The sequence below is a fragment of the Nematolebias whitei genome, chromosome 17, assembly GCF_014905685.2.
Source record: "Nematolebias whitei isolate Nwh7 chromosome 17, NemWhi1, whole genome shotgun sequence".
Lineage (NCBI taxonomy): Eukaryota > Metazoa > Chordata > Actinopteri > Cyprinodontiformes > Rivulidae > Nematolebias > Nematolebias whitei.
In genome coordinates, this window is record NC_056514.1 from 34,800,313 (window position 1) to 34,813,093 (window position 12,781).

The 12,781-nt window shown below is 41.3% G+C and overlaps 1 protein-coding gene across 1 annotated transcript in view; it reads right to left on the bottom strand.

The window, feature by feature from the left end:
* Positions 1-581: 581 nt before the first annotated feature.
* Positions 582-12,781, bottom strand: part of kif19 (kinesin family member 19) — a 45,348-nt gene continuing 33,148 nt past the window's right edge. The window contains exons 6-20 of the mRNA XM_037691179.1: positions 10,636-10,761; positions 10,354-10,548; positions 8,889-9,035; positions 8,687-8,809; positions 8,372-8,528; positions 7,890-8,064; positions 7,312-7,510; positions 6,955-7,225; positions 5,301-5,425; positions 5,056-5,219; positions 4,887-4,986; positions 3,614-3,737; positions 1,409-1,797; positions 895-1,057; positions 582-821 (exon numbers count right to left, since the gene is read on the bottom strand). Of these exons, the coding sequence (XP_037547107.1) occupies positions 712-821; positions 895-1,057; positions 1,409-1,797; positions 3,614-3,737; positions 4,887-4,986; positions 5,056-5,219; positions 5,301-5,425; positions 6,955-7,225; positions 7,312-7,510; positions 7,890-8,064; positions 8,372-8,528; positions 8,687-8,809; positions 8,889-9,035; positions 10,354-10,548; positions 10,636-10,761 (2,568 nt within the window). The 3' untranslated portion in view covers positions 582-711. The remainder of the gene's footprint in view (positions 822-894; positions 1,058-1,408; positions 1,798-3,613; positions 3,738-4,886; positions 4,987-5,055; positions 5,220-5,300; positions 5,426-6,954; positions 7,226-7,311; positions 7,511-7,889; positions 8,065-8,371; positions 8,529-8,686; positions 8,810-8,888; positions 9,036-10,353; positions 10,549-10,635; positions 10,762-12,781) is intronic.

The window sequence follows — 12,781 nt, forward strand, 5'->3', positions numbered from 1 at the left end:
GAAAAAACGTGGCATTCGACACAATCCAATAAAATTTATTTTCGTACAAATTATAAAATAAAACGTACAAAACAAAGAATAGAAAGTATCAATTATGAAAACAATGCCGATATCAATATCATAAAAGAAAAGGCAAGGGTTAAATAGGTCATTAAAAACTGAACCGACTAGTCTGAAAATACACAGTCATGCTTCACAAGGAAGAAAAAACAAAAAAGAGGCAAACATTGTGAACAGAAAACAAATTCCACAAGTTTGAAACATTGTTGCTGACAACTGCACAGCTTATTTTCTCCTTCTGAACTTTAGACACACAAAACCAGTTTGTTTTTTTACTGGATTCTTGTTTGCATCTTTAACACGAGGCTGAGCTCCACGAGTCTAACCACTTCCTTTACGTTCAGGCGTTTTCACGAGCAAAGAAAATGACAAGAATCAAACGGAGTGACAACCAGCGAGCTCAAAGTCCTCATCACGTCTTCATGACAACTGCTTCAGCACTGCGGCAAGCGAAGGTGAAGACGCTTGACGAGACAGAACATGAACTGAACATCTACCAGTCTTTGTCTGGAGACTTGTGGGTCTCGGAGCCCGTCGGTGGTCTGGGCCTCTCCGTCCCAGAGGGTTTCGGTTTTGGTTTTTACACGGATGCTCAGAGTAGAACGTTTTCTCTCTTTGAGCTCAGCTGGTTTGGGTGTAAATCTCTTGGGCTCAGTGTCTGCGTGTGCGCTGGGTGGAGGTGATGTAGAGGAGGGGCTGCCGGGGGTGGGGTGCTTTCTTCAGGTTATTAATGCTGGCTGTCGAGGATTCAGCATGAGAGCCTACAGAGGGAGAAGAATCATTAAGAAAACTGGGCGTGTACCTCTTTGTCTGACAGTAGTGACGGCCAGTTACCTGTGTGCTGGTTGTTGTGGTGGGGCCTGACTTTGGCGAGGGGAGGGCCCCCTCTGTACTGGGGACGCAGCATGGGGGCCTGACCGTTAATATGGAGGTGGGTGTCTGATGTGCTGTCCAGAGGGCGAAACCTCTGAGCTGCGGCTGCTTTAGTTGGAGGCAGCTGCAAGTAAGAGAGTGAGAAAATCCAAAAAATACAAGAAACATCAAAGTTGGTAAAAAGTATTAAAGTATTTTACTGACGGCACATGTACAGCTTAACCAGAACGTTATAACACTCCACAAAATAAAAGCTAATATAAAACTGGAATAGGTCTAAATGCAAAAACATGAAAAAATGAACCCCCTGAAACTGTTTGCTTTATTATAGCATTTATAATATTGTTAAATTTGTACATTTTGTGACTTTTCTTTGAAATAGAAATCATTTATTTATTTCATACAACAAGTGAAAGATGAGACGACGCCCGTTGTGACTTGGCGCTGCATAAATAAACTGAATAAAAACACTCACTGCCTGACCGGTGACTTCAAAGGATCGTGACCGCCTCTTCTTCCGCCGAGCTTCAAAGTCCACGTCACGAGGCGTCTGGTTCTTGGTGGCGGACGGGCGGTTACGAGGGCGGGTCCAGGTCCCCTGCAGGCCGGGTCCCTCCCCAGTGCTGCTGGACAGGTTATCGTCTGAGGTGGCGTGTCTCAGCTCGGGGCTGGGCAGCCTGCCGCGCTGCAGCGCTACACCTCTAGGAGGCGCCTCGCTCAAAGAAAGACTGCTTCTCTGCTTTTTGGAATCCAAGGGAGAGGGGGCGGGGTGTAACCGCAGGGCGTCCACCTCCAGAGCTTTGGAGCGCCGACGAGCTGCTTTCACCACAATGTTCTGGACGCCTTTAAGGATCTGCTGTCGTTCTGTCGAGGCGCAAGTAAAAAATTATTTCACTTAAACATCCTCGTTTCAGCTGATAGTTATTATTTAGGCTTTCCATGAGAGCAGCTGGAGATATTACCGAATATAAAACACGCCGAAAGCAGAATTTAAAATATTCCTCTTGGATTTAAGGCAAAGAGTGAATTACAAATAGTCACCCATTTATTTATAATATAACATGAGTCTGCAACCTTTGCAATAAAAAAACACAACTTTTACCACTTTGCTTACTAATTACAATATGTAGAGCCGCAAAATCTGATCCAACTGTTTACTGTCAACTGGCCACGGACCACAAGTTTGATGGAGATGGCTTTTCCGGCCAGTGGGGGTGACATTATAAAATGTCTAACTATTATTAACATTTATTTATACTTTTACATTTCAACACAAGAGAAAAGACCAGATTCATGTAAAGAAAGAAAATATATAATCTTGAACATGTTATGGAATCAAAGACGCTCTGTCCCCCTCCGTTCCCCAAAGTTGTGGACCTGTGCTCAGTCAAGCTGGCTGATAAACAAACACTTCTTATCAGGACTATGGCTGGGGGAGTTGGGGGGCTCTGGACTGTGATGTGTTACGACCTTCTCAATGCCTCCACTGGTGCAGCGATCTAGGAGATGCGAAGGCTCCAAGGAGTGTTGGGACCCCCACCCCTACCCACTCCACACGCATATGTATTATGTCTATTTATGTGCGATTTTTTTTTATGCCTCAAACGGTGCCCTGTCGAGAACACAGAGTGAGAGATCTTCATTTTTTATACCTCTCTCTTTACGTTTTCTTCCTCTTTTCTCATCTAAGCAACATCTTAGAAGCTGCAGGCCCCTGAACACTTCTGTCCATCTTTAGGCCGGCTGTACGGAAAGTCATTCCATTGTACTTCACTGTGCGTGGATAATAAAAGCATTCAGATTATGAAATTAGGCCAGTTTGTTGGATATCCAATTACATTTTTAAAGAAAAATAAATACTTTGGTTTACTTTGACTTTGTTTTTTGAAATATTCCTTCTCAGCAGCTCGTCTTAAAAGATGTTCCAAAACATTCTGGTGATTTTGAGAGAAAGATCACGATGTGAGACTGGAAGTTGACTTAAAAGTGGCTAAGAAACTACTAGCATGATGCAGTCCCTCATGTTTTACGCTTTGTATTGTACTATCCTTCACAGATTTGAAAATGACTGGCCGTTTTCATTGTTGGCAAGAATTTAAATAAAATTCTGTTTTTATTTTAGTTTTGGTCAAAGCCTGAAAGAGCCGCTCAAAGAGCCACATGTGGCCCCGGAGCCGCAGGCTGCAGACCCCATGTGATATAAAAACAGCCTCTAAATTACTCCAATAAATCTGCCTTTTGCGTTCAAAATGTGTTCCTATCAACCAGCAGTCTTTATTTTTATTTCTACTTTTCAGTTTCATGTACTGCAGCGCCACAGCATGCCTCAACAGTTTGATGGATTTGTTTTAGGGGGTGGGGATGTGCTCCTGGGGTTTGGTTTGGGTCACAAAAACAGCTTTTAACGCTCTGACAAGGTCTCTCTTTCGACTGCGACGTCAACTCGACAACTCCCAGACCACAGAGGTTTAAGCACAGTCACTACGGTTGTAGACGGTTATGTTTTCCATACGATTAACAAGAGGTCGCTGTGTCAAACCCAATATACAGATACATATTTTCTTATGTTCAACACAATTCTTTGCATTAAAAACACTGCTACGTGTGTTTGGAGGTTCCCTGACTTAAAGGCTTAGGCAGCCTTTACTAAATGATGTACCTTAAAAAAAAATCATCTTACCGTTTCGGGAAAGGGGGGCATCAGCCCCGGCCTCGCTGCTCTCAGGTGAAGAGTCCAGCTGGCTACTGACGCTGTGGCTGAGATGCCTGTAGCTCGTAAAGCTTTCAGGAGCCAAAGGCTGCAGCTGCAACACAAGAGACGCGAGCGCTTCATCACGACCATTCACTCCGGCACTTTACCGTAATTTTTAGATTATAAGACACTTAAAATCCTTTAATTTTCTCAAAAATCAACAGTGCACCTTATGTATTAATTCTGTTACTAATCTCAAACTGATTTTAAGTGGTGCACCTGAACAATGTTGAGTTATTGTGAATGAGTTGAATAAAGTTTGTCTTATTTGACTGTTTTGTTTCGCTTAATGCGCCTTATAGTCCAAAAAATACTTTACTTCTAGCTAGTCAGGCTGAGTCCAAACTAAAATCAGTTCTGAGACTCATCAAGAGATATTTTTACTCCCGACCTTTTTTCAACCTCATTTTATTTTTAAAACTCAAATTCTGCTGATTTGGAATATAATACCTGAAAACAATGAATGCAAATATCAGCAGCGAACACTTATGTGTAATTTTTTTAAAACAGTGTTTAAGTGGGGGCCGCCAGGGGGCGCTAGAGGACCCCAGACAGCTGGAGAGAAGATTTAAAAAATAAAAAAGCAAAAATAAAAATGAGTAATAATGTACAGCTCCTTGATGCCTATAAAGAACTGATGCCCCTTTGTCTTTCTTTAATTGTTTTTTATTTTAATTTATTTTGGTGTTGGTTTTTCTTTTGTTTAACATGTAACACTTTTTTCATGTTATATTTCTGTGTGCCTTTAATATGTACAACTTGAGGTTTTTCTTGTGTATACATGCCACATAATTTTGTACATCTGTTTAAAATGTTTAATAAAAAAAAATTGTAATAAATATAATAATAATAATAATAATAAAAATTGCCCAGTAGAGCAATCTGTATCTGTCATTTCCAGATAAACACGCCTGAGGGAGGTTACATTTCTTTTGTTTTGTTCTTCTGGTCAACTGTTTAATGAAAAGTTGTTTTTTTTCCAGTGAGAATATAATAAAGTGTTTAAAACACGTTAGTTAATAACATGTTTATGCTCAGCAGCTGTAATAATTAATTAAATATAGTGAATAAAAGTTAAAACATTCTAAAACTTGATGTTTCTTTACATATTTTGTAATATTGTTTGTGGGTTTGCGAGGGGGGGGGCCACGGCATGGAAAAGTTTGGGAACCCCCCATTTGAAAACATAAATTGTTCGTACCTCTCTGTTGCCCCTCCCATTGATGTGAATCGGAGGTGGGGTCATTATAATCAGGCTCTTTACTTGCTTGGCGTGGGGGCTGCTCTTGAAAACTCTGTCACTGAGAGAGAAAACATTTAAACGTCTTAACTCCAGAACGTGGTGTTTTATGTCAGACGTGTTTCCTTACGGCTCGGACTCGGGCAGAATGGGGGGCAACGTATGTCTACGCATCCTGCCTTGACCTCGTCTGTTATCGCAGCACATGTTGCGCACGCTCTCCTGGTCTGAATCCACATCCTGCGTGTAGTCGCGACCCAGACCAGGCACAGCGATCTTAGGCAAAGAGCCCTCCTGGAAATGAGAGCATTAGTGTCATTATTCATCCTCCTATCTATATTTAGCACCTTAATTAGTATGTGATGAATCTGCTACCTTGACAGTGTATCTGCTGGTCAGCTTTTCCAGGGCCATAGCTCTTTCCATCTTCCTCTCATCCAGCTCCCTCGTGTACGTGTCGTACAGCTCCTGGAGGTGCGGTGGCACCAGCAGACTGTGGTCTGAGTACATAAATCAGAAAAACAGAAATAATTTGGATCTAAAATAACCATCAAATATAATCTAAAGCTAAAGATTCATTTGTGATTTATCCAGAATATTCAGGCCAGTTGTAGGAATGTAAAGACAAATCTGGCTTTTGTTGACAAACTTTACTTTGTATAGTCCAGGGCTCTGCAACCTGCGGCTCTGGGGCCACAAGCGGCTCTTTGAAGCTTTGACCAAAACTTAACATGAAACTGAATTCTACTGGGTTTATACCCACAACAGATGACACTAGTTTTAGCAATTTTCCTGCCAGTTTTCTACAAAATGTGCAAATAAAACTACTTTTTAATCTGTGACCCTATGTTTTAAATGCTTTTTATTAATTCTTCAGTTATTATTTTTAGTGTATTGTGTATATATATATATTTTTTTTTTTTCTCTCTTTAATTTTACTCATTAATTGATTGTTGTTGTTGTTAAGCACTTTGATAACAGGTTCTGTTTTAAATGTGCTCTATAAATAAAGTTGACTGGACTACTAATACAAGAAAACGTGGATTATATTGAGATACTTCATTCATCCAACGTCGAGCTTTATGGTGGGATCTTTGGAATACCTTTAAAACAGATTGCTTTGAACAAATACGGTGCATTTGATAACTGTGGGAATAAAATATAATTGTTAAAGTAAATAAAAGCATTAGTTTTTCATTGAAAAGGTTAAAAAAATCATAATTATATGGAAGAGGATTATGGCCACAATGTAATATTTTAATTGGCATTTTCAGAATTATGACTTTTAACTTTAAATTCTGAGAAAAATGTCAGAATTTAGGAGATCCATCCATCCATCAATCCATCCATCCATCCATCCATCCATCCATCCATCCATCCATCCATCCATCCATCCATCCAATTATCTTTTACCCGCTTCTTCCACTTCGGGTCACGGGGGTCGCCGGTGCCCATGTCCAGCAATCAATGTGCGAGGGGCGGGGTACACCCTGGCAAGTCCATCAGAGAATTTAGGAGATTTTTTTTTATTGCACTGTGGACCTAATCCTCTTCCATACTCACTTTAATGTTATACTTTATTACTGCAAAGTGAGATACTTAATTATCTCATCAAGGCCTGCAGAGTTCAGCGTTTTAAATTTCTATCACAATTTGTCTAAATTATTATTTTCTTTCCTTCTTTGCATAAATACAATCATTTCTTTTGTCCTTAAATGTAAAAATATCAATAAATGTTAAAACTCTTCATATCCTTTTAATTTTATAACGTCACCCCCACAGGCCAGAACCCCTACTCCAGAACTCAAAGTGGCCCATGGGTCATCAGTTGATAATCCCAGTTGTAGGAGGTGTCGCGGCTTCAGGCATGTTTTATTTCCTGAGTCGAGAGGGGCAGTGATGGCTCTTTAGGTTGAACAGGTTGCAGACCCCTGGTCTAGTCCTCAAAGCCCAAAACCTGAGCTCTGAAAAGAACTAACAGCAAAAAAAAAAAAAGTTCATTTTAAAATCCAAACACTGACAAACCCACCATCAATGACCTGTCTCTGCTGCTGAATGATCTCATCGCACAAGTGTCTGTGCTGCTCGAAGCGCTGCACAACAAAGTTTTTCTGCCGGATGACGTTGTCTTTAATCAGTGCGTGGGACTGCATCTCCGTGTGCTCGATCTCCAGCTCGTGGACCTTGCAGAGGAGCGCAAGGACCTCGCGCTGCTCCTCTGAGCTCACCCTCCGAGGGAGCAGCAGCTCTAGGCGCCGAGCTCGATCTCGAAGCTCCAGGAACCTGCACTCCAGCAACCCCTTTGAAGGATGAAAATGGCAACTGAACCAGGGTCCGGTTAAACTCGACCAGTTTCTACTAGTTATCAAAAGGCAGACAATCCCACCTTCTGTTTCTGAAGCTTCTTCTGTTCCACCATGAGGGTGACCAGGTTCTCTCGAGCCACAGACACCTCCTGGGTCTCGGCGCTGTCTGGGGGAGACTCCGGGGAATCAGAATCTTTTTCACTTTCATCCTTATTGACACTTTCCTTCCTCCTCTCTGCACGCCACTTCCTCCTGCGCCTACTCTGCTCCTGCTCCCAGCTGGAGAAAAAAGAAAATGGCGTTTTTTTTTTTTTACTGATAATGATGCTTACTCTGTCTGAGAAAACATCTCAAAGTACAATTCTTAATTTGAGTTTGATTGTCTTGTCAATAAAATCTATATTCAGATGAGACAAGTAAATGATTGTAGTCCCTCTGGCACGTCTGCACACTAAGGTTTGACTGATGGTGGAACTAGACCAGAGGTAATTTCTACAAATCTATAACAGAAGCTTCAGCGTGTTGAGCACATACTAGAAGACTATTTTCAGCACAATTAAATAAAAGCAACTAGGTTCCTGAAATATGGCGCTCGGTATTATTAAACATGTTAAATGTTCGTCTACGGGGAAGCTTCACACAAGTCTTAAACACTGACTCTGCAATGGTTATAAGGTGTTTGGAGGTGTCGATCTGGATCTCCATGTTGCTGTTCTCCAGCTCGATCAGGGACTTCCTAATCTCCATCTGCTGGCGGAAAGCATCCAGAAGCTGCTCCCTCAACTGGTCCATCTCTGCTCGGCTCTGCTGGCTGGAGTGGGCTTGGACCTCCGCTGCACAAAGAAAGGAATCATGTAAAACTAAATCTGTTAATAACATGTGTTGGACAGTTTACTTTGCTTGCAGCCTAAGAGATTAAACCGGAGATATTCAACTGGTGGCCCGGGGGCCAAATCAGGCCCACGGATGAACTCAGTTCGGCCCATCAATGGGTTCATTTTAAAATAAAACCACATTTTAAACCATAAAACAAACTTATTTAATGACAATAACTGCTGGATTTCTGGCCCCTGAGCTCTTGGCTTTCAGTAACTGTGGCCCCCTGAGCAGTTTTGTTGAATAGCCCTGGACTGAACCTACCCTGGATGTTGCGGATGTCAGCTCTGTCGGAGCTGAGCTGGCGGCTCGCCTGTTCTGCGATCTTCTTTTTGAGCCGCTGGATCTCACAGCGGAGGTCCGAGATGATGTTGGTGTACTGAGCAATGTGGTATGACACATTTATCAGGTTCTTCTTCACCTAAAGTACACAGCATTGAGAAACATGTATAAATAACACAAGCGGTTTCATTTTGTGATCGTACCATGCTGAACTTTGGTTGTTACAGCTGAATGTAGAGCAGAGATGCAACCCACCCCTAACGGAACGTTTATGATGAATTACGTTCTCAAGCTTACCCTCGTTCGAATGCTTTTGGCACGGTCAGCATACGTCAGCGTGTTACGAGACTCCTCGAAAGCTATGGAGGCGGGGCTAATGTGAGCTATCATTACCGTTCGGCTGTTTCCACCCAAAGAGTCCTAACAGTGAAACATATCACACCTTAATAAATGATATCAAAGTGATTACAACAGTAGGTTTTTCTGTTGGCACACAAACCTTCAGGAGGCGAGTCAACTTGCTGTCTCGATAGTTGACGTACTTGTTGCCATTTTTGTCGCTCAGGGCGTTGATGCAGTTGCCCAAAGCCAGAAGTGAGCGGTTGATGTGGGCTCCTTCTTTCAGCCGCTGACCTCTGTTCTGAGTCTGAAAGATTGCAGAGATCGATGAGCGAGAAAACCTCTGAACTCAAAGTGTTTTTACCGTTTCATCCCTGTGAGGGTAGATAAGAGAGCTCGCAGTAAATGGGACTGGAGAGAGGCGGGGAATAACCTGCGAGTGCCACTTCTCTAAACACACGAATAAAGAAATGTACATTAATCTCATAGGTTTACACATCATGAACAGATACTTTTTATTAAACAGGTTTATTTACATATGAGTTTTGAGTAATGAGTTTTACTCTTGTACTCTCAACTCTAGCTCCATCTTATATTCAAGATCTTATTGTTCCATATTTTCCCAACAGAGCACGTCGTTCTCAGACTGCAGGCTTACTCGTGGTTCCTAGAGTTTCCAAATGGGAGGACGATCTTTCAGTTATCAGGCTCCTCTCTTGTGGAACCAACTTCCAGTTTCTGTCCGTGAGGCTGACACATTGTCCAGTTTTAAGACTGGGCTTAAGACTTTCCTTTTTGATAAATCCTATAGTTAGGGTTGGTTGTTATGCTGCCCTAAGCTTCAAATACTGGGGGACAAACTGACCTCATTTCCTTAAATGAATTGTTAAAATTGAACAGTGTTCATTTGATACTATTTCTATCTTATGTGATAATTGAACTGCCATTGTGTATCTGTTACTCCTTCCTGTCCTGTCAAACCCAGCCAGTCGAAGCAGATGGCTGTTTCTTCCTCACGGAGGGAGTTTTTCCTTTCTACTGTCGCCTTCATGTTTGCTCAAAATGAGAGTTCTGCAATCGAGTTAAACTCAAAGCAGTCTGCTCCTCAGATAAATAATGTTAAATTATTATTTTTACATATGAATGTTTCTGTTCAGTGCCCTGAGACGACTTCTGTTGTGACTTGGCGCTATAGAAATAAACTGAATTGAATTGATACTACGATGACGTAAGTACATACAAGTTATAACAAGTATTGTTTATGTATTAACCACTTGAGTGGCTTTGTGAGACAATATGAGAAAAAAAAGTTGTTTATACTGTACCTTAGGTTGTTTTTTATTATTATTAAACATGGTAAAATATAACTTCTGTACATTAACATAATGCATTTTCCCCAGAGAAATTAAAGATTTTGTTTAAAATAGAAATCAACGAACACATGCAAATTAGCACATGAAGCACTTTTAGTTTTATGACTTTGTCTAAATGACCAACAACAGTTGATCAGACAAGCTTGGGTCAAACCGTATTTCTAATAAAAACGTGTCTTAAGTTTTGAAGTCAAAATAAATAAATTGTCCATCTGTACACATTGCAGTTTGAACCAATTAAGACATACAAACCTGTGCGGCTCGTTCTGAGCCGGCGAGGTCGATCATAAAAAGCCGAGCGTAGCGGACCTCCTGCAGGACGTCTCGACAGCGGCTCTGCTGCTTGACGGCCACCTGCAGCACAGCGTGGGAGCGAGACGACGTCTGATTAGCAGCTGTTGGCTCCTGCGTGCGCTGCTTGTTGCCCTTCATTAGCAATTCCATGATCTGAAAACACACAGGTGCAATGCAGCGTTTCTGATGCTCTGATTGAAGCAAACGAGCCGCGCAGTCGTTGGTTAGGTAAGCTCGCACCTCCTGGGCGTTAATAGTAGACACCTCTGTGATGCCTGCAACCTGAATCACACCCTTAGAGTCTTCTCTTAGGTCCAAGAAGCCTGAGGATGGGTTCAGCAGGTCCCGGATCATCTCATTATAGATCTGACAAGATATAGACAAAAGTGAAAAATGACCATGAAGTAGGTCTGACACGATAAACAATAAATCAATTAATCGCATGATAAATGAAAATTATCAACCTCATTTTCATTTATCGGCTTTATCGTTTCTTCGTGTCTCTTTCTACTGAAGACAATGGATGACAAAAGGCTCAACTCCGGTGCTCTTCACTGACCCCCCCCCCCCCTTTCACTTTTCTCTTTAAAATCCATTTTAACCGTCCAAAATTGTGTTTTTGGATCGTTAAACGCAGCTAAGCTGAGAAGCTAAGCTACGAGCTAAGCTAACAGGTTGACCTCGAGTAAAAACCTCCGTCTTGTCAAAGCTCCAAAATTCACATTTGAAACCTGTGCCTTCGTGTAAAAAGTTGTTTTTCTCTGCAAAAAGAAGCTGAGAACTTGTTTACTGATTTTTTTAAATTAAAAGCTTTGTTTGACAAATGCTATGCTAAAGAGCTCAAACCACACCAAGCGTCCCCCATTTTGAGAACTGAATAAAGGAAGAGACAGCCCATGTCATGTCAAGGGGGCTCCATCCCTTTTTTTTTTTTAGAGACACGATGCTCGCTCCCTCACTATCCATTCTTCAGTTCAAACAGTCTTATACTGCTATCCGGTGGTCAAAATAGGTATTACACTCAAAACAAGTTAACAGTTCTTTTTAAATTTGACATTAATTACTAATTATTGTTAAATTTCTAACAATATTATAATTTATCGCAATAATTTCTGAGACAATTAATCGGCCAACAAAATTTATTATTGTGACGGGCCTACTTGCAGTGAGATAATCAATTCCAGTCGCGATATCAAGACTTCATACAAATTAACAAAATTTGTTATTGTGAGAGGCCTACCATGAAGTAATGTTTCTGGTTCAGAAACATTAGGTGACATATTCTGACCAACATTTAAATAAGGAACTTTAGCTTGTTGCCTGGTAAGCTGCCATCAGACCAGAGCCAGGGTTGACTGAATTGACAACAGGGGCCTAAGTGAGAGACATATAAAAGCAAAAAGCAGGAAGAGACATCCTGAAAAGTGTTCCAGGCTGACAATCTGTCAGCAGTCTTACAAAGCCAAGCTCGCCCTGGACAACACAAACAAGAGGATGCTTCCACTCACAATGACAGCTGCATTTTCATTGTTATTTCTTCCACCTGTGCGCTCTCATTGCTGGTGAAGTTGAAATATGGTGCTTAATCATGCAGCAGTAAGTAGCACAGTCGGTTTGGCTTTATTTCAACACATTTCATTCAACGCCACAAACAAAGAACTTGTAATTTAGGAAGGAGTGAGAGGATCATTAAGGTTAATAGAGAGCCATAAATGCAGCACAAAAAAATAAACCCAGACTTTCAGTTATTACATTTAGTTCTGGACAAGGCAAGGGCTGATTACCAATTTCAATGTATACCACAGTGTTAAAGAGTCATGATGACAAAATTAGTAAATCCTCCTCTGTGTAGCTTTGACCTGTCATTCACTGGTATATGATGGCCAAGAGGAGGGTCCCCTACACTTTTATGCAAGTCACTTGGTTGTACATTTTATTTGATGTATAACTTAGCTCCATCTTCTTATATTACAGATCTTATTGTTCCATATTTTACCAATAGAGCACTTCACTCACAGATTGCAGGTTTACTTGTGGTTTCTAGTTTCCAAAAGCAGAATGGGAGGCAAAGCCTTGTGTTATCAGACTCCTCTCTTGTGGAACCAACTTCCAGTATCTGTCCGTGAGGCTGACACATTGTCTACTTTTAAGTTTAGGCTCAAGTCTTTCCTTTTTGATAAATCCTATAGTTAGGATTGGCTTGGTTTCCTGACCTATCCCTTATCCTAGGCTTAGACTACTAGAAGACCAAAAAAAAAAGGACCTCATTTCATTAAATGAATAGTTTGTATTCGTAATTATGTCTATCTTAACTTTTGTGTTTTGTCTTTTCTCCTAGAGACAGACCTGCTCGCCTCCATTGTGGACCTGCCAGTCTCCAGTTCTC